Source organism: Channa argus, chromosome 18 (genome assembly GCF_033026475.1).
Source record: "Channa argus isolate prfri chromosome 18, Channa argus male v1.0, whole genome shotgun sequence".
NCBI classification, from domain to species: domain Eukaryota; kingdom Metazoa; phylum Chordata; class Actinopteri; order Anabantiformes; family Channidae; genus Channa; species Channa argus.
Genome location: NC_090214.1, coordinates 3799687 through 3821283, shown reverse-complemented (window position 1 = coordinate 3821283; position 21597 = coordinate 3799687). Strand labels below are relative to the sequence as shown.

The 21597-nt window shown below is 41.2% G+C and overlaps 1 protein-coding gene across 2 annotated transcripts; it reads right to left on the bottom strand.

Moving 5' to 3' along the window:
• Positions 1–8: 8 nt before the first annotated feature.
• jmy (junction mediating and regulatory protein, p53 cofactor) lies at positions 9–19980 on the bottom strand. Of its 2 annotated transcripts, none has more exons than XM_067484759.1 (10): positions 18478–19980; positions 11655–11828; positions 6136–6286; positions 5829–5998; positions 5263–5428; positions 4946–5136; positions 4720–4806; positions 4238–4333; positions 3607–4129; positions 9–3401 (listed from the first exon to the last, which is right to left on the bottom strand). In XM_067484759.1, exons 1-10 carry the CDS (start codon positions 19354–19356, stop codon positions 3085–3087), a joined length of 2754 nt encoding a protein of 917 aa, XP_067340860.1. In that variant the 5' UTR covers positions 19357–19980; the 3' UTR covers positions 9–3084. The 2 variants fall into 2 exon arrangements, with proteins under 2 accessions (XP_067340860.1, XP_067340859.1); XM_067484758.1 differs by having other exon boundaries at positions 9–3404; positions 18478–19978.
• Between the last annotated feature and the right edge of the window lie 1617 nt (positions 19981–21597).

The following is a 21597-nucleotide window of genomic DNA, read 5'->3' as shown; positions in this document are numbered from 1 at the left end:
AGACGCAACACTTTTGTAAATTTTATTTTGAAAGGAAAAAAATATAACAAGTGTGAAATAGAAAGCAGAGGGGAGTCATGAAAGGAAACAAAACTTTATAAAGCAGTTACATTTTTATGATTTAAAATATGAAGTTTCAATAAATACTTCAGCACATTTAAGCATGCAGATATTTTTAATGATTTAAATTTCATTACAGTATAATTTATAAAATGACTTTCATCTTTATTATTGCACTTACGTTGTGATGGGTTCGTCCTCAAACCAGTCACGTGCATAAGGTCAAACTAGTGTCATGTTCAGGGTAGAGTAAAAATTTTGATTTTACAAATATTACAAACATTAAGAGGTTAAAAAAAAGCACAATGGTCTCAAACACAAACACAAATGGACTGGACAGGACAGTCTGAGTCTGGACGCTGTCATGCTAAATGTTCAGAGTCCCGTTTGCTGCCAGCTGTTACTCAGTTTGCATCACTTTGTTTTCTCGCCGAGTTCCACTGGAATATTCAGACAACTCTGTTGGCTACAGCCCGTCTGCTTAACACAAAGACTGGAAACGAGGGGAAACAATTGGCCTCGGCTGGTCCAAAGGTAATAACATTCACCTACCAGCACAGGTGGTACAAGTACACAAGGACAAACCATTAGGTAAAAGTGCAAGTACTCCACCACGCGTAGAAGTACCACTTCACAGTTGTTACTCAACTTATAGTTAATGTACTTGGAGTCTGAAAGTACAAGCACACCGTTGCTCGAAGTGATTTCTCTGGGCATCAATTCAGCTGTATCACTGCTTAAAAACTAAGTATTTTAGACAATTTGGAACTGCAGATTACGAGTCAAGTTGTTCCAGATGTAAAACGTTCAGATCGGCTAGTGGATGAATTTTAGTGCAAGGCTACAGTGACTGTTTCTCTCCATCTCCAGTCTTCATGCTAAGCTTCTCTTACTTGTCAATGAAAATGGTCATTCATCTAAATCTCAGCGAGAAAGGGACGTGTATTTTACAAATTGAGACATGGTGCTCACTCAGTGCACGGCTTGTTAAATACAGAAGGAAAATACGCGTAGGTTAGTACTTTGTATACGTTACAGACACAAATTAGGCAGAAGATGGTATAAAAATCACACACAACAAACTCAAACAACAACTCCAGTAAGTAAGCTTGGAAATCAAAAGAAGGCAGTAGAGAGAGAGGGACTCTCGGGTTAGTAAAACTGAAGTGAAACTAACAAAATCATTGTTAAATTTCACATTTTTGTGTGTTCCAGATGTTGCCAGGTTTAGAGCGGGAGGCCGTGTCTGTTACCAGCAGAGGGCGATAGTGTTTTAGCCCTCGGCTGAACTGGGATCTGCTCCACATGTAGACATTTCCCTGTTTCCCCAGCAGTTGAAACATTTTTTTTAATAGTTTCTTTTGTGTATAAAATTCCTAAAACATCAGGTGCAAGTTATGTTATTTGAGCTCTCATCCTAATACAGTTTGATGAAATTCCAGCGTCCTTCTGATACACTAATCAATTTCTATTACTTGGCAGTTCCACTCTCAGCTTCATGGTCTACAATAGTAATTTAACAGCAGGTTATCGTCCTTTATTCTTCAGAGGGAATCCTCTTCAGACATACAAATAACTATCCATCCATCATTTGTTGCAAATCAAACGGTGACAGTAAAAACTTCCCATCGCAGAAAAGCGACTAAACCTAGATTCAAGTAATCGTTTACACTTCAATATGCTCATGTTACATCTTTAAAATACTGACTTGGTGTTAGGCGGCATCTTTAGAAGAGCAGAAAGAGAAGATGCAGCAGTCGACGAGTAATGTTTCATCAGTAATGAGCTGGACAACTGTTTGTGCTCATGTTAAAGCAACACTGGAAACCTTACGTCCACTGTAGCTTTACTGCTTCTGACACTGATGAGGCGGCAGAGTCACTTCAAAAGATGCCTATGAGTTTAGCAGGTAAACAACTGAGAAGGAACGAATGTAGACGTTTACTTTGGATCTTTTGTTGAGCTGTGCTGAGATCTGCTATGTGCTGCAGGTAAACATCAGGGGTTTTTAAAGCCTGAAACTGTGGCCTCCCCCCCGACAAAAGCAAGACAACCATGAATTCAGTTAATTAGCTATGTAGCTATGGCTACAACATGAGCCCCATTCGTTTTTTTTTTTGCCCATATTTGTTGACATTTATTGCAAATTAGCACCATTCAAATCTTGCCGAATTAGCTTCGAGTAGTTCCCCCTTTGCCCAGGTACAGACAATTCTCAGTAGATCTGAAAAACCCGATGATTCTGGGGCAGATTCTGTTGTTTAAAATGATTTCGAAGTCACGTTTTGCATTTCACTGGAACTAAAGATGTTTACCTGTGAGTTTATAATTTAAAATTTTACTAGCAATCAAGTGCTAAAATGTCTTAATTACCACAACAGAATTTGGATATTCCTGTTTATAATATTTTAAACCTTATTATTCTAAAACATTTTTTTACAAACGTACGTAAATGACCGCCCCGCCCACCCGGCTAGAATGTCAATGTAAAAAAATTCAAGGAATAGGTTCACATTTTGGGAAATACCCTTCTCGTACCACAACCCGCAAGTGTGTTTCCCAAAATGTCCGATTATCCATTTAAGAAAGTGTGAATTGTCCTATGCTGCATACATGATCAGGCGTTTCTATGTACTGAAATATTTAGTACAAAATGTATTTGTAAAAACGTCAAAGAATAAGAGTCACTTCCTGAAACAAACCCATCACAGCGAGCTACAGTACAGTACAACTCTGACGTGTAGACAGACATAATGAGAGGTTAGAGGTTGTTTCCTTACCAAGAATGTCACAGCAGCAACATAAAAAAGATCAGCGGTCCACCTTCATGCAGAAGTGTGAGACACACTTCTGAGCTGTTTTCGGATGTTATAAAACAAATTATGGTTTTTTTTGTTTAAATTTCATCAAGTTATCTGCAAGTGATATAACTCTTGTTTGTCTGCTCGGCCCAGGCCATCGTTTTTTTCTTTTCTTTGCTCCACAGTTCGGGGAAAAAAAAAAGAAAAAAGAAGCCTCCAATAACTAGTTTTCCCAGTCAGTGCATGGCAGGCCTTCATCCTCAGACTCAGACTCGGGTGAAGCCTCTTTGATCCTTCTCAGCGCCTCATGGATGCTGCGGGTCAGAGCGTCGGCTGAGTGGGGGAAGCTCTTGGCGCGACGCTGCTGCTGCTGCTCCGGGCAGGTCCGTACCTTCCTCAGCCTGACGCCTTGCCTGATCTGAGCCAGTATGTTGTTGCTGTCGTCGTCTGGGTCAGGACCCAACACTCGCAGTTCGGCCTTCCTCAGGTGGAAACTGCCACGTTTGAGGGATGCCAGCACCTCGTCCATGGGGGAGCTCGCTGCTAAAATGCACAACAGTTAGACTCCTATACACAGGATACAGATAAGCAGCAGAAAATAAAAACTAAAAAAAAAAAAAAAAAAAACTGCCTTAGTTTCAGTTTTGCCAAACAATGACAGAAATTCCAATTCTTGTTGTGTGAACATTCATTTTTCATTAACAGCAAACGAAACACACTAACGTATGCTAAAGTGTGTCCTCACCTCTCCTCCAGTGAGACGAGTCCAGCGAGGCCGTCTTCTTTAGCTTCTTCCTCGCTGTCAGCAGCTGGCTGCTATCAAAGAATCGAGGGGAAAACGGAGCCAGTGGTAGTGAGGGAGATTCTGACTCACATTGAAGCTGCCTCACTGGGCTGTCAGTGGGATTTTTCTCCTTCCCCTGACCCTGCTGCTGGTCTTCTGAAGGAGGAGGTGGGGGAGGAGGCGGGGGAGGTGGTGGAGGAGGAGGAGCCGGAGGACCCAGGGAAAGATCAGACGGGGAAGAGGAGAGGGGAGGCAAGGAGAGGAAGGGAGGCGAGGAGTTGAGGTTTTCAAGTTCAACTGTTGGTAAAGACACGCTGTCACAACTGCAGGCGTCAGGCGGAGGAGGTGCAGAGAGCTCTGGGAGGTCTGAGATGCAGTCGGTCTGAACGCTGACCGCCTGCGTGATCGGCTGCTGTCCTGCTCTCCTCCGAGTCTGATTCAGACGCAGCCGGCTGGACTTCAGAGTCACCTGACCTGGATAACGCTGAGTGGGGATTTAACAAGTGGGAGTCGATCAGCACTAACGCAGAAAAACAAGCGTTCGGCGAAAATGCCGGGCAAGTTAAATATTAGTAGACTGTGATCGTCTCACCTGTTTGAGGCTGCGGAGTCTGTCCAGCGTCCTCTGCCTCTCCAGACTCACTCGAGCATTTTGTTTGGCTTCATCCTCCTCCTCAGCTTTTCCTCTCTATACAGGAAAATGACATGTTGACCCGATGATGTGTGACTGTTTCTATGCTTTAGGGAGAGTGTAGCTTCTGCATCTACTCAAAACTTAAATACATGTTGATAACTTTGCATTTTTAACTTGCTATTTTTCAACATGAATAGATAAGTATTCAAAAACAATAAAATAGTACAATATACCACTTTTTGGAACATTACAGGTCTTTGCCTGTCCTGTCAGTTTTACCACCTGCTGTGCTGTATTCTGGGACCTATTAGCCTTTAATCATATAAATCTGTAAAGCATCTGTAAATCTGTAAAAACACACTACCACTACCACGGCCCCTTGCGATACTTAAATGTCAGTCAAATCTCTGTGTGACAACAGCCTGAATTTTGTGTCTTACTTGTTGCAGTGTCTGCAGAGAACTGCTGTCTGTGTGGCTACTTTGCTGCTGCTGCATTTTCTGGTTGTGATTGACGATGCAGATTTCCTGTTCAGGGGGAAAAAATAACGCATACATCATATACAGGTGACTGAAGCTCCACCTTTCAGAGATGTCTTCAAATGTCCAGCAATCACAACAACTACCAGCACCTGACTTCTGCATCAATCAACAGGGCATACTGCACCTTCTTGTTTCTGAGGTAGACTTTCTTGGCAGTGATGTGACCTCTGCGGGCCTCAAGTTGCCGTGTCCTCTGTTGTAGGACACTGAGGTCTTCATCTCTAAGGGGAGACGGTGGGTTTGCTGGGTCTTCTACAGTCTTCATGGCATCAGGACTCTCAAAGGCATCGTAGTACACAACCTCATCCTGTTGCTCTGAGGAAAAAACAGCAACAACACACGACATGATTCATGATTCACCACAGTGACGATGTAAACAGGTCCAGAGTTCATAGAGCTGTCATAAGATAAGCTGTCATACTGGATTTTAAAGCTGCTCACCCGTCATCTGCCTCCTTAAACTCTGCAGCTGGGCGGTGAGTAGCAGCTCTTCACAGCGCAGCACCTCAGCCTGAATATCATACAGCTGCAGCTGCAACTCATAGTACAGAGCCTCTAGCTGGTCCAGACGCAGCATGGCATCCTCCCCACCTTGCAAACTCTGCATCTAGAATCAGTCACACATCAAAGGGCTTACAGCACAGGAGGGGTCATTTCTCCATAAGTGCCTTGCAGCACTACCTGACTATGCATTTGGTTTTAACACAAGTGGATCCTGTGGAATAGAAGCCTGAGGCAGTTTTCCCGTTTTCTGCCATTGCTATGCTACACCAGACTGCGTAAGTGACAGTTTAGACCTTTTTACGTGTAAAGCAAACATGACTCATTTCCACAGTTGTACACCAGGATATCTAAGCCATGAGCTCATTTCTCAGACATGAATTTTTATCTTGCTTCCCCTCCTCTCTCAACGTGTCCAACTCTGATCATCACAAGCCCATAGAAACACTAACCCTAACACACCATGGTCGACATAATTTATACACTTTCATGTCATGCTGTGTTACCTCCTCCTTTAAGCCATGTTTCCTCTGTTCCAGACAGATTTCTTTGGCCCTCATCAGCTGCAGAGTTTCTTTGGACACGGCGTACTGCAGCCGCTCCATGCGTTCAACTGCTGCTGCCCACGCCGACTTACCAAATTTCTTCTGGTCAGCTCGCATACGCTCATACAGAGCTGCAACATATTTATAGCAGTGTCAGAAATGATCTAGATGATCTCTATTGCACAGAGCAAAAGGGTTAAAGGTCACAGTAAGGACAATCCTAAACATTGTTTTGTAAAGACAGAATATTCCTCCTTTCTGCGTTTACCTTTCTGTGCTCGAGTCGTGGTTTCAAAGAATTTGACAGTCAGGTCCTGTATGGAGAGTACAGCTGTGTGAGCCTTCTTCTGCCAATCCTCATCCTCCTTCCTCAGGCTCTCCACACGACGAGGACCCAGTCGCTCCGTCTCCAGAGAGATCTGATGGGGTCAAATTTTACAGCACAGTATTTGTATCAACACAGGTAGTTCAGGCAGTGTAGACCAGGACTTTTCAAAACTGTGAGACCGTCTCAGAAAAACAATCAAGTCCGCACACCAATATCATACCATACATAATACTACATGTGTAGTGTAACAAATGTTCATCACATGCCACATGTGTCTTGTGTGGCATCTGCAGAAATATCAATACACAGTAGGCCTCTATTTTTTCCACTGGTAAGCAACTGGTAAGGAGATAGAAACGTTGAAGTTGGAGCTGTGTGGCAGCCAGTGGCACAGGAAAGCAAAGAATGGCTTCCATTAAATATCAGGAAATTCAGTACACTGATCCAAAGCAGACCTCAAAACCAAGACACAAAATGAAGCTTTTGGAAAAATCCTCACTGTCCCCTGACTTAAACATTACTAAAAATCTGTGGGCAGATATTAAACATGCTGTGTACAAGAAAAACCTAAAATTATTTCAAATGCTGAACAGAAATGGCTGCGATATCTGCGAAACGGGGATAATGGAGTACTGAATTAGGAGGGTGCACAAACCTTTGCACAGATCAATCACTGCCTTCTACTTTGTTTTTAGCAACAAACAGCATCTATAAAACATCATGTGTTTAGATGTGACTGAGTTAAAACTCTTGCAATGCCCCTTTCCATTCTCCTCGTGCAGGGGTCGTTGCGTCATCGCTCTTTCTGCACACAGCACTTTATTAGAAAACTCTAGATATATCTCAATCACCATAGTGATATGTAATACCAACATCTTCCAGCAGATGGATGTAATGGTGAGCAGTCACCTAAGGCACGTTCATATTTCGTGACACTAACCCAGTGTCCTACTGGGCTGCTATAAAAATAAATCTGTGATAACAAAGACAGTCTCATTACACTCTGTAGGGCATTTTTATTAAATAGCACCACATCACATCAAGCAGAGTTCATTCCTCGCAGTTCACCAACTCGTGTCAAGCCATGTGAAGAGTGAGAAACAGGAAAAACTTTGCCACGTGGAGTCCTGTCCAGGGTGGGAACTGAGAAACACAATCCCCAGGAACAAAATGTACACAGACTTTAGGTTAAATGCCCTGTGAGGGCCTCATGCACATACAGTGATATGTACTAATACCTCAATGTTTAACAGATGTCCAAAAATAAACAGGACCAATGCAATCACCAACCAACCGCAAATGCCTTGATTCAAGTCAGCCAGCACATACAGTGCTTCGAGAGTGTGTGCACGTGAGGCACGAGAACAGGGAGTGGTTTGGGGTGAAACTAGGAGCAAGGGGATGAGAGGTTACGTCAGAGACAGAAAGAAAAGTCTGACAGGAAAAAAAAAAAAAGGACTTCAGGAACAAGTGAAGTGGACAGATAAAGTAAAAATGTAACGTCAGTCCCTTCTAGCCGTGATCTCATTGTTTTGGTATCCTTCAGCACAAAGCACACAGCATCTGATCATGAGAGAGTTGCACCTACATCTGAACAGAGCAAATATCCAAATTCAACACCCACAGAGCAACAATGGCACTAAACTGCTCAGTCAGACCTGATGACTGATGCACTGAATAAAATGCAACAATTACAAAGGATCTTCTGTATATTGTTGTAAACATTGTTCCTGCAGACTTCTGTGACACATCAAACTAAACGAAGACAATCAAACTGAGAGACGAAATGAAAATTAATTCTAAATAAAAAGCATACATTTCTCTCTAATTTACAAATAATGTCTTCTGTGGTTCTGCAAACTGCACTCATGTACATCCTATTTCCTTTAGCGGGCGGCAGTAGCCTAATTAGTAGAGTGGTCGGTGGTTACCCACTCTCCCCGAATGCCGAAGTGTCCTTGGGCAAAACGTTGGCATATGACAGCCCCTGAGAGCATGAGAAAGATTTTTCAAGTTTGGAGAAAATAACTTTTTGGGCAGACCTCTGAACAGAAAAGTATAATCTTTCGAATCAGCCGCTTTCTTTTTACTAGCCTTCTGGAGGCAGCGGGGATCTGTAACCAAAGTGACTTCCTTTAGCACCTCTGGTTAGCGCTGTTGGTGACACAACACAGACATGTCAGACTCACTGAAAATAGAAGTGACGCCAGTTCTCGTGGTAAAGTGCTGGGATTACAGCATGGACACTGTCATGATGGCCTTTATCTCATTTGGTTAAAATAGTATGCAAAGGCGTTTTGTGAGTTAACAGAGCTATTCACCAGCAAATCTTTGGAAGGTGGTTAGATATAACACAAATTACTACAAGGTTACGGATTTAAAAATAAATCACAATTTATCGTATTGTCAGCGCATCTTAATAAAAGCCAGAAGCCAACACTGGAGTATTGTCTGTGTAACTCCAGCCTGTGTATTTGAGCTCCATTGTTGTCCAAGAAACATTAAAATACATCAGTGGCTTTGAGGCCGGGGACATTGGTAAGTACTGACATGGAGCAACACCGGAGAATTGCTGAGAAAAAGAAAAACACCAGCTCTGTTCTTTAAGATAACAAGCCCTAATTGTAGTAAAGTTAAAATGTCTTTTTAAAATAAACTAAATCACTGTCTGCAGATTATTACAATGATTATTTAATGTATACAGTCTATTTTTATACATCATGTAAATGTAGGTTATTTTAAAAATTACTTGATTAATTATTCAATTTAAAGAAAACTGATGTATAACTACTTTCAGTCATAAAGCTAAATTTGCTTTAAAATTTTAAGGGTTGAAATTGGCTATTTTCCATCTTCAAAACAACTACTTACGTAATCAAGAAAACAATATGGAAATAAATCAACAATAAAATCTCTCAGTTGCACCCCAGTGTGTAGTGGCCTAACCAAATTCAAATCAAAACTCATGGACTACTTCAACAGGCCATAGAATTGTACTTAAAATTTGCATATGTGATATTTCACAACTTGTGACACCTGCAGGTGAACCCAGCGGGTGTTTCAGGGACCACCATGACGACTGTTGCCAGGTAAAAATGCAGTTGAAGTGAAGCTGTAACCGGAGCTCACAGTCACACAAAACTATCTCAGACAGAGAAACCACATTTTTAATTCATGGCCGACCTCTGACCTTCCAGGCAACAGGACACCCACTCTGCACTGCTCTGATATGTATCAGGGCCACCACACAAAGCACAATTCCCTTTGCTGTTGATTCTTTCGTGTATTCACACTTTGCAGATGAAGTCCACATAAGCTGCAATTTTAGCAAGCTCTCACTTTTTTCATCTCACCTTCGCAACATCAAGCAGGATGCAAACTGCATGTAAATTACAATATCCTGTGTCCTAATTCTCAGCAACCTCTCCACAATCCCTTGACTCGTCAGTTAAGGGGGGGACCAACCGCCTCTGCTGTGATCAAAGATGTATTTGCATACAGCTTTGTTTTGAGCTGTTGGATTGCCCTAAGGGAAGGGAAGTGTGTGTGGGTGAGTGCGAGAGAGAAAGAAAGAGAGAGAGAGAGAGATTTAAAAAAAAGACAAATGTATTAGTTAATTAAAAAAATGTAAATCCTATCAGTTCCTTACAGTTTTAGCGAACTCAAGTAAATTTGTGAGGGACTTTTTCAGCTGTGGACTCGACATGACGCCCAATGCAACTTTGAGGTTCACTGATGTCTTCGTTTCTGACAACATTGGAGCGATACACCACAGAGGACTAAGCATCTGTATGTGGCCCTTTGTAAAGACACATAATGCTCAAAATAAAAATAGTGAACTTTCCCGGGCTGATCCTTTCAGAAAAATAAAAGCTATATACATTTTGACGACTCCGTGAAACGTCTGAATTGAGTTCAGTTTAGTACAAACGCCACCAAAGAACCCAAACAACATCTTAATACACAGCCATAAACACACCCACACAGTCACTTGTGCTGGTTCAGAGAAGGAAAAGTCCTCATAACACAACAGAGGATAAACTGTCTACAAGAAAAAAGACAGGACACAGAGACAGGGACAGCGTATGTCCAGTTAAACAGCACAGCATGTTTGATAACATCAAAGCCTAAAAAGGCCAACATAACACAGACTTGCTAACTTGTGCTTGTGCTATCTCTCAGGAGTGGGAAAGCATGTTATTTTTGCTTCTCGTTTATCTCCACCGCTTGCACACTTTGCTCTGTGTTATGCTTTTTCTGAGTTGCTGATCTGCTCGTATTCCACCTCAGAGACCAACAGGGTTCTGGAACGTCGTGAAGTCATGTGAAATAGACGCACTTAAACACCTTACTGGAACCTTACTGGAATTTGAGGCCTTATCCAAAAATCACTTTACTATGATGCACTGCATTTACTGAGTGTCAAATTCATCCTCTATAAATGCCCCCCCCCCAAAAAAAATCATAATGAAATGAAGAAACTAAATTGTGGCCATAGAGTTTATAATACTTCCTGTTAAAAATTCCAACATAAAAAGGATTGAATTTTACAGCTGCTTTAATTACAGTTGTGCAACTTTTATGCAAAGCTGCAAAATGTTGAATCTCGATTTATTGGTCACTAGACGGCAGAGGCTTAATGTCAAAGTCATGACATGCAAAATACCTTCACATTCCCCTGTGGTTTTGTTGTACACTAGATATTCTATTGTAGCTAGAAAAAGCTGCTGTAGTTATTATTTAATGCATTTGTTAAAAAAATGTTTAAATATATGCCAATGCTTCCAGCGTGGCTGTTGTAGAAGTTTGCCAGAAGCATGTAGACCTCTGACCCACTGACCCAACCAGACATGTGTTAACACTAAACCAATATAAATTAGTGTGCTGCTCTTCTTCCCATGTCAAGCCTTTAATGAGGAAATGCAACAAAGATGGAATAGACTGTGCTGAGGCTGCAGAACTACTGAGTGATTTAGTAGCTGCTGTAATGATACTTATGGTGCTTGTTAAGCAGCTCTGGGTGGGGAAAAAGCCTCTCTGGCTGATCCTCGGCTCTCAACAGCCCCCTGATGCAAAGCTACAGGGTAACACAGATTGGCTACTACACCACCTTCATCACCACCACATGTAGCCTCCCCAACTAATGCTAAGGTCATTACAGTGGGCTTAGCAGGGTCGGCTCAATGGAGGACACGACCATGCTGTGGTTATGAGCTCGTTCCCTAAATTTAACTGTCTTTTAAAATTGCTAAACCATAAAAATAGCACGGCAACTGCTGAAGTACGCGTTAGTAAAGAGATAGTCTGAGACCGTGTATTCCAGGTTAGGCCAGTTAGTCAGCTAAAGTGAGGTTTACACCTACTTAAATTCAAACCTAAAACAGATGGCTGGTGTGTGTGTGTGTTTGTGTGTGTGTGTGTGTGTGTGTGTGTGTGTGTGTGTGTTGGGGGTGGGGTACCTTAATCTGCTGTCTGCGCAACATTGCCAGTTCCCTCATATCCCTGAAAGGCTGAAGCAGGTAGTGGTATAGCTGAGTTGTTGCCTCAAGCAACTCTCCATGTGCCTCATCCTCTTTCGGATACACCTGCAATAGCTCCACCATGCTGTCCATCGCTTTGTGTTTGTCCAAAACCTGGGACAAACCAGAGAGACAAATGATGTGCATTAGCTGGGACATAAATGCAAACAGTTGGACAAGACATTGGCTCAGGCTTTAGGAAATTATAACAATATACAACCACAATTCAAAAAAAGCTGGGACAATGTGTAAAACCTAACTTAAAACAGAATGCAATGATTTGCAAATCTTATCAACCCATATTTTATTCACAATAGATTCACAACATATTAAATGTTAAAATCGAGATATTTTACCATTTTAGGGAAAATATTCGCTCATTTTGAATTTGATGGCAGCAACACATCTCAAAAAAGTTGGAACAGGTGCAACAAAAAGCTAGAAAAGTAATTGCTGCAAATGAAACAATAGTAGGAGCATTTGACAACTAATTGGGTTAATTGGCAACAGGTCAATAACATGGTTGTTGGTTAACAATAACCAATCTGTGACAACCTGCATCTACAAATGTTCCTCAACATAAAATTGTGAAGACTTTAAAGATCCCACCATCTACAGTATATATTATTCAGAGAATCAGGAGGAATCTAATAGGTCAAAACTGGATGCACGTGAATCTTTGGGCCCTCAGGCAGCACTGCATTAAAAACAGACAGGATTCTCTACTGGACATCACTGCATGGGCTCAGGAACACTGTTCACTGTGCAAACCACAAATGTAAGTTAAAGCTGCAGCATGCAAAGAAGAAGCCATATGTGAACAGGATCCAGAAACGTCGTTGTGTTCTCTGTTGTTAAAGCTCATTTAAAATGGTCTGATGCCAAATGGAAAATTGTTCTGTGGTCAGATTAATCAAAATTTTAAATAAACTGAAGAGGCTAAAGAGGAGAGGGACCATCCAGCTTGTCATCAGCGGACAGTTCAGAAACCTGCACCTCTGATGGTCTGGGGGTGCATTATGTCTATGGTGTGGGCAGCTTACACATCTGGAAAGGCAACATCAATGCTGAAAAGCACATAGAGGTTTTGGAGCAACATACGCTCCCATCCAGACGTCATCGCTTTCAGGGAAGGCCTTACATATTTCAGCAAGAAGAGTCCGGGTGCTGAAGTGGTCTGCCTGCAGTCCAGACCTCTCACCAATATAAAACATTTGGACCATCATAAAACAAGAAATCTGGCAACAAAGGCCCAGGACTGTTGAGCATCCGGATGCAGGTGCAATGGAACATCCCTACAGGGGTAATACTTGTTAGTAGGATAAATGAACAGACTTTAAAAGGCTTCCTTACTGAGAAGCAAATTCCATTTGAAAACGTACAAACCTTTGGTATGTTACGAGAGAATTCTGCCGAGTGTACAACAAAGCAGCCTATTTAACAGCATTACGTACAGAAGAGACCATGGGTGTGATACTAGAATTGCTGGATCTAATGGGACAACTAGACTTTAATGTGTGGTGGGGCTAATTCTGACTAATTCACAATTACAGTGAGTCCTAAACAAAAGCTCTTTCACAGCTGAAGTAAAAAAGTCTAGCAACAATAGTGTGTGAGAGCGTCTCTAAGTGCAGCCACTGTGGTGTGCGGTCAGGAATTATACCGTTAGCTACATTGTCCGAGTGTAGTACACTAAGAATAAATTGGCTCAACTGTTGCTGATTCATACCATATGTCCAGCTATCAACAGACTGTTCATTGTTCCTGAGATAAACTTTATCAAAACAGCTATTGTACACACAAATATTCATCTCTCAACTTTTGGAAACCAGCAGCTCCAATTTATACACAATACTGCTCCTTCACTTTAGTCTCAGATAATACTGAAATGTACCACCACCCAATCTTCGTACAGAGCTGTGAATAAAGTGCTCTTTTCTCTGCACAGAGATACTGATATGAATAGAGACTCTTATATTAATTCCAGGCTGCTTTCCCAAAGCCTTCCACATTGGGGACTGGGGGAGACGCTGCATGATTCAGCTCGAACACTGCTCCCACTGTTTACCTTGGGTCTGTGTTTCCCTGGTAACCAGTGGCCAACCTTACACTGATTCCCTACCCCTGAAGCCGCCGCTAGCCAGGGAAACCCTGGGCTAGATGAGCTGACTCCTGCTGGGGGCATTAGCTAGGTAAAGTTTCGTTTTTTTATGTGCCACTCTAACATACACACAACACTTTTTTCCAGATAAAAGTGATAATTAAACACTGGACTAACTTTTCTTTTAAAGTCCTTTTAGGACAGAGCTGTTTCTGTATATAATAAAACATTCTGAAGTCATTATATTTACATAGTCAAATCTACATGTTGCTGATAGTCTATGAAGAGTAAGAAGCCGGAGACAGCCTGTGTCTGTTTAGTGTTTAGTGCTGCTGAGCCAGCACTTCAATGGCAGCAGGATTACTCATCTTAACTACAGACTTATCATTTAAGTCACTTTTCCACCTAAAATGCCAAATATTATCTAGTCTCGGCTTCTTAACTGTGAGGATTTGATGCTTTTCTTCATTTCAAGTTTAATGAGAAAGTGCATATAGGTGCATTTATGTACAATGAGCACATCAATACAGGATGTTCTGATTGCTATGAGCAATAGTAAAACTTCTCCAATCCTATTATCAGTACTAACTCTTCCACTTTGTAGATACTTAATCTGTTGCAGTACTTTTCTCGCTGCCTATTAAATTAAGTATTTCAGAGGTCTCGACCCTGAGATTGAATCTTTCTAAACTGTTTGTTACTTAGGTATGGTAAAATTATTATATGAGAGAGACGCAGTTATCTTCAAATAAAGCACTGCCACTGCCTACAAATCAACAAAAGTCACACATACTGCCAGAAATGCTTGAGGCAATATCCTTTGGGATATCAAAGACCTTCAGCTTTAGGATGTGGTGGTGGGCATTTGTCATAATTTCTGACATTTAAGGACCAAATGTAAAATGAATCAACAGATTCACTGATAATGAAAATAACTTTGCAACACTTAGTTATAAACATACAAACATATAAACAGGAATTTTGTAGCATTAATGCACAAGAAGATTAATGGGACCATTCAACACGAATGCACTTTGCACACAATATTTCCAGGTCCACAATGCAGAACTTATTATTCCAAATTAGTTTTTTCCTTCCAAAAAAAAAAAATGCTATCAAAATAGGTGCCGTTCTGCTGATCAGGTTGTCTCTGAATTTGACTACTTTCACTTGAGTGTTCAGCATAAACACACAACAAGGCAGGAAGCCTAAGAAGTAATTCTATTAATAACAGAGACAAAATGTTATTATTTCAAACATATACTATATATGTAGACATTTGCATTTGGCTCAAAACTATGTAGTTTGAATGAAACAACGTAAGACTGAATTAAGACCATGCATACACTAGAGATACTGAAATGTGTGTTCAAAGCTATACAGGATTATAAGTAGAGGTGGTTCTAAAGTTTAGGCCGCTTTGTTAATTTTAAATAGTGTCCAAAATAGAGAGCCACCTCTTAATATAATGCACTCCAGTAAAACTCCACCACCCACCGTGACCTCATTAATAAACAGAGCATAGAATTATCACCTTTCTGACAGTTTCCACTTAAAAACTGAGAAATTATAATATTGAAAAAGTGGAATTCATGGCAGAGCTGCTCTACTGGATTGCATTAGATTGTACAGGTGTACCTAATAAAGTGGCCAGTGAGTGTAGACAGACAGACAGACCAAATGGAGATCAATCAAGAATAAAAACAACTGTTAACTGTGGGCCTAATGTGCATTAGCCACGATCTTTAACTAGGTTTATGGTATAGACCATGGTCAACAATATCTTCCGTGCAATACATTTTCGTCAATGTTTCATCTATTTTCATACACTGTACATTATCAAGGAATAACAGCAAAGCCTAGCAAAGCCAATAAATGTAACTTAATTATTATTATTGCAGTGTCAGATTTAAGTAAGTAAGCTGTTAAGCTATTTGTATTTCACATATTTACCATTGCTGTGTTCATGAAAAGAGCAAAGATAAGAAAAAAGTAAGTCTCTGGTCAATAAGTGACAGACGTGTGCCCTACAGCAGGGGAATGTTTTCCACCAGTCAATACTTTTGCATATTTGACCTATTTGACCATATTTGACTAGAGGGTGGCAGTCGAGTCACTGCCTACCAACCATAGGGTCGGAGGTTCGCACCCTACTCTTCCCAAACACATGTCAAAGAGTCCCTGGGCAAGACACTGGAGCCCAAACAGCCCATTCCCATTCCCCAGCCATGCAGCGAGGGCCCCAAGCCCGGGAGACATTGGGGATGGTTGTGCAGGAAGGAAGTGGTCCTCTGACCCTGAACTCACGGGATAAGCCGAAAGGACAAAAAAAATAAATCAGTACATCTTGTAACACATTGTGATAAGGGCACTACACCGATTTTCCAGCTGCTCCATACAAGTTTTTTTATTTATTAACTGTCTAAACCCTCAGTATAGCTCTGGGACCAGGCCGTCTTACCTTGATAAATTATGACCGTCAGAATAGTTGTCAAGGAAGTGTTTGCCAATGTTTGGTCAATTTTCCCAGCATATTTATCACTACTCAGCAGCAACAGTCACAACTCGTTTGCAGCAGAGAAGAAATCCACCAACTGACGTAAGTGCCAAAATAATCTAGTTTTAATTTCTATTCTCTCATAGAAGTAGTGGAAAGTGCTTTAATTGCAATATGTAGAAAAGCGCTATATAAGTACAGAGCATTTACTATATCTCTTAGGTCCTGTTTTGTCCTATTTTATTGTCATCTATAATTGTTGAAAATTAATGTGTGTTCGTATGTGTTAGTATGTAAATATTTGACACTTATCTCGAGAGACATCCCATTTAATTAATAGATTCACAAAATATTATATAATAATGGTTACTATCTCCTTCAAAGATCTTTGTCAGATCAAAGTATTACTGTTATCATCAAAAAGGTCTGTCATTAATTTTACTTCAATAAATCAATTACATTACTAAACGATTCTTCTACTAAGATTCAAACAACTTTATTGATCCCATAGGGAAATTGTGTTGCCTCGTTACAGACAAGAAAAACTTCCACCAACCAGGACAATAGACAAACAAGTACAAATTACTGATCAGAAGTAAAAAAAAAAAAAAAACAGCTAGAGGAGTAAACATCAATGAAATTTAAAAAATACTATTGTCCATTTGGACCATTCAGACTCCCTCCTTTTTACAGAAGGGGGATGAGCTGAAGAGTTCAAAGGCCACTGGGAGAGGGGATCTCCTGTGTTCTTCTGTGGAGCCCTTTTTTTTATTATTACATTATTGGACCATTTTAGGGCCGCGTCACCATTCTCACCTGCAGGAGACTGCACCATATCGCCAGGAGGTACTGGAAATCAAACCACCGACTGTGTGGTTCATTAACAACTGCTTTACCAACTGACCAACTGTCACCCAGCAACACAGAATCCAATAAACTCAACACTGATGTAAGAATTTCATCCTACACAATATACCCAAGAATAGGTCAGATCTGTTTAATTTTGATAAAGAACGTGCAACAATCCACACAGATGCTGCATGTTTAAAAAAGGAACACTGTTACTGAACGCGCGTCATTATTTACGGATCAGAGGTTGTTTGGGAAGGTGCCATAGTTTACCCGTGTACCAAATAATGTGGCCTCCGAGTGTATAAATAGGTGAGACATTATGTCATTAAAATAATTTCTTTCTGGCCGGCCCAACCCTTTACCCAGCTGTTTTTGCCTTCTGTGTCAGTCAGCTGAACAAAACAACAAAGGAAGTAAAAAGTTTGGTCTGAGGTTTTGCCTCCTGTTGAACACGCCAAGTGTGATTATGACCAGGATTATTTTAGACTTCACAGTTGTATTTGTACGGCTCTACCCGGAGTCATCATTCCACAAACTTCACACATATGCTACAAACATGAATGGAAATATATTTGTTGTGTACTTAAAGTCCGCAGCGGTCTGAACTAACAATCTGCGGTGACACATCATTTCTGTAACTCCACCTCTGATTGTTCGTCTGTGTTTGTTGTCACTCCCCTCACACTGCTCAGCCAACTGCAATAGATGTCTGGACAAACCAGATCATGTTACAGGCCTGGAAACGTGCAGCAACAGATGGTAGATCACAGGGGGGGGACAAAGGAAGAGGAGAGTCAGGCTATGAGGCACAATGATTCTCAAAAATCTACTACTTAAAAGCTGAGACTGCTCCTATAGAAGTTGAAGTTCCACTGAATTCAATTTTTAATAGCACTGATATGTTTCATGATCATACCAGTGGAAGTAAAAAAAGATTTGAATGATAAATTCATTAGTAAGGCTATTTTTGACAACTGATTCATCTTGTGATTATTTTCTTCATACGCAGCTTCTACAATATCCGCAAACCATGAGCAAAAAGGGACATGTACAAACTGTCCCATGACAGGGTCATTTCCTCAGATGACTTGTTTTGGCAGATCAGAAGACCAAAACCCAAATGCATTTAGTAAAAAATAAAAAAAAATAAAAAAAATATTCACATCTTAGAAGGTGGAAGCAGCAAGCAGCTTGGCATTTGTTCTTAAAACAATTACTCATTCTGCCAATCAACTAATCAATAATTGCATCAGTCATTGCAACTATACCTTAAACATAAAATGAACCAGCATTAGTGCCAATTGTGTGTTCACCTCTTGCATCCGTCTTTTGGCTCTCTCCATGGCATCTTCATAGCCTTTCTGCCTCAGCTCACTCAGACTCTCGTAGTACTCCTCCACGTCGTCACTCTCAGAGAAAAGCACCTGCGAGAGGATCTTCCATCCACAGGTGTCCAAGGCATGACCGAGGTACACCTGCAGCTGATAGCACAGGACGTCCGTCTCCCGCTGCGACACACCCGGGGCACCGAAAAGCACGGTCCACACTCCGGACTGCTCCTCGGGTAACGGGGGTAAACACGGCTCCAGGTCTGAGTTGACTGCACATAGCTGGAGGTGGGCTGCCCTCAGGTCCTGGAAGGAGAACAGTCCGGCCCAGCTGAAGTCTTCGCGGCCGCTGGTCTCACTATCCCCTGGATCAGAATCATCCGAAGAGAGCAGCACATCCACGGGTTCCAGGACGTCGATATCTATTACTCTCGGTGTCACAATATCCCAGGACTCTAACGTGTGACTAACACACTCCGATGCTTTGGAACTACCGACTTTTAAAGCCTTCTTAACTCCAACAACAGTCTTTGTTGTGGGTTTTTCTTTGGGGACCGAGTGTGGTCTAACTTTACCCGCTTGGCAGACTCCGTCTTTCCTCGTCGTGACTAGAGTTTTTGTGGGTTTCTCTGCCACGGAGGCACCGGCGACAGGAAGCGTGGCGGCGGGGCTACAGTCGAGCAGCGGGTCCAGAAAAGTGGCCCGTCTCTGCACGGTTCTGTTGTGGCAGGTTATGGCGAACTTTCCTTCGATGTCGTTCCAGGCCACGATAAAAACAAATTTGTGCCTCTCTTTTTCGTCGAAGACTTTGGGTCGAACAGAAACCCACTCGGACTCCAAGTTATCGTCCATGGTGAATGACATTTCATCCAGCCAGTAAAAAAAAATAAAATAAAAAATAAGTAGATTAACGTGTGTAGCTAGAAGATCTCCTCTTCTGTCGAGGCTAACTGCTGGAGCTAGCTAGCTAACGTTAGACGTCAGCTAGAAAAGTAAACCTTGGCGCAGTTGAAGCGAATAAAAAGGCAAAATTTAAAAGCGAAACAAAGGATTTGCAGTGTTGTTTACCCGCTGCCACTTGTGTGCGACCTGGCAAAAACGCAGCTGACGTCGATTCTCTTCCGAACGACTCAAACATTAAGAAGTTCATCGGACGCAGCGGTGTAACCGAAGAGCGGCACTCGGCTTCATTTTGGGGCAGATAACAGTGGTTGTCATGACACCTGGCCGCTCACCTGGCCGCTGCTCGCGCGGTCGGTCTCGCTCTCTTTGTCCCCCAGCTCGCAGACAATAATGTCGCGCGGCTCAGCTCGGCTCTCGGTGTCACGTGTGGGCTTCTGTTTACAAGCAGTGAAGGTGCGTGCGTGTTTGTCAAATCCGGGGAGGGATTTAACGGCTGCACCCTCCCCCCCTCCCGATGTTCCGTTCACGTTCCTTGGCGAACTTCGAAAATACAAAGGTTCTTCCAAAATGTCGTTTGCTATAGATTTTTTCAAAAAGAAACGGGCGAATAGTATGTTATTGGCATTAAAAAGGTATTTAGGGTAAAAAAAAAAAAAAAAAAGGAAATTATTAAAAAATAAAATTATTCGATTGCAATTAGTAATGCAGAGTTGTGTTTACCACTTTGATGCTGCAGCTTAATCGCCACATGAATGTACATGTTCAAAAAGAAAAGTTACATCTGCATTATTTGCAAAGGGCACCTACATCCTTTGCTCACATCCTGTGTAAACAAAGAATGTATGTGAATGTACATTCATAGTTTGCTTCCCCTAGTGCTGATCCTCTTTGAACCTTTTGCACTGTTCATCTCCACGCATTGTCTATTGTCTGCCCCTCAGAAACTATACATATGTACTGTACTTACATCAGACATATACACATTAATACATATCATACATACTACTACTACTGATACTATTATTGCCACTAATGTACTGCTTAGAATACTACAGTTATCCAATTAAAAAGTAGTTGCAGTGCTTGTCACTGAAATGCAAGCAGCAAATGTATGCAAGTATAAATGCAATATCATTTTTATTTTTTTTAAGTGGCCATAAATGTAAATTTTCAAAAAAGAAAAGTGTTAATACGTAAAACAAAAACATTTCAGGTCAGGATTCATGCTGAAACACTTACTTTATGAAATAATCAAGGCAAAGTGTTTGCCTTGATTATTTCCTAAAGCTGAGTCCCCTTAAACGGTGGAGTTATTTTAACACAGACCTGAACATTTGAGAGAACAACTTTAATACCAACATCTGTTATGAAATGATGGGTCAGTCAAAAAAATTACAAAACAACGAAGAGACGGATGAAAAACAACCACACAGACACAGAATGAGGCAGAATCACTACAAACAGGATCAAAACAAACATAAGTACCTTAAAGAGAGACGAAGAGAGAAAGAGATGAAAAATGATGCAAAAGTATTACAAAGTGACAGAACATCACCACCTCTATACATAAAGCAGCCAAACGTAAAACTACTGAAAACAGACACCACATGACTTCAAAGTGATTTAAAACAACCACAAATCTTCGTAGTCACTCACTTGTAAGTCGATTTGGATAAAAGCGTCTGCTAAATGACTAAATGTAAATGTAAATGTAGTCATTTCAGTCTGTGTGACTTCAGGGTCTTGCAATGTGTGACTCTAGTAAAATATTGTTTTACTATCATCTTTGGCTATAGGATTTCTGGAATTACAAAGAGCAGCGGTTTCTTGAGGTTATGTGATGTTAGTTGTTCAGCTTTTACTCATTTGCCTAATGTGAGCCTTTGCTCATCTGTATCCCAGTTTGGCCTTTTACGTAAGAAATGTACAATGTATTCGTGAGAGATTATATAAAACAAGTCATTCTTAAATCATATGTTTTAGCCTAGTGACAAGAAACAAATCACACGACTATTGGTAGGAAGAATATCACACGACTACTGGTTTGAAATGTAATCACAGGACTACTTTTAAAACCCAGCATATGCCTGGTTTCCCCCATGACACCTGAACGGACCATTATAGACCTTTTTGCTGGGAAACGTAATACACCAAACAACAGGAAATAAATTGACATATATTTGTTTAATCATTCAATAAATC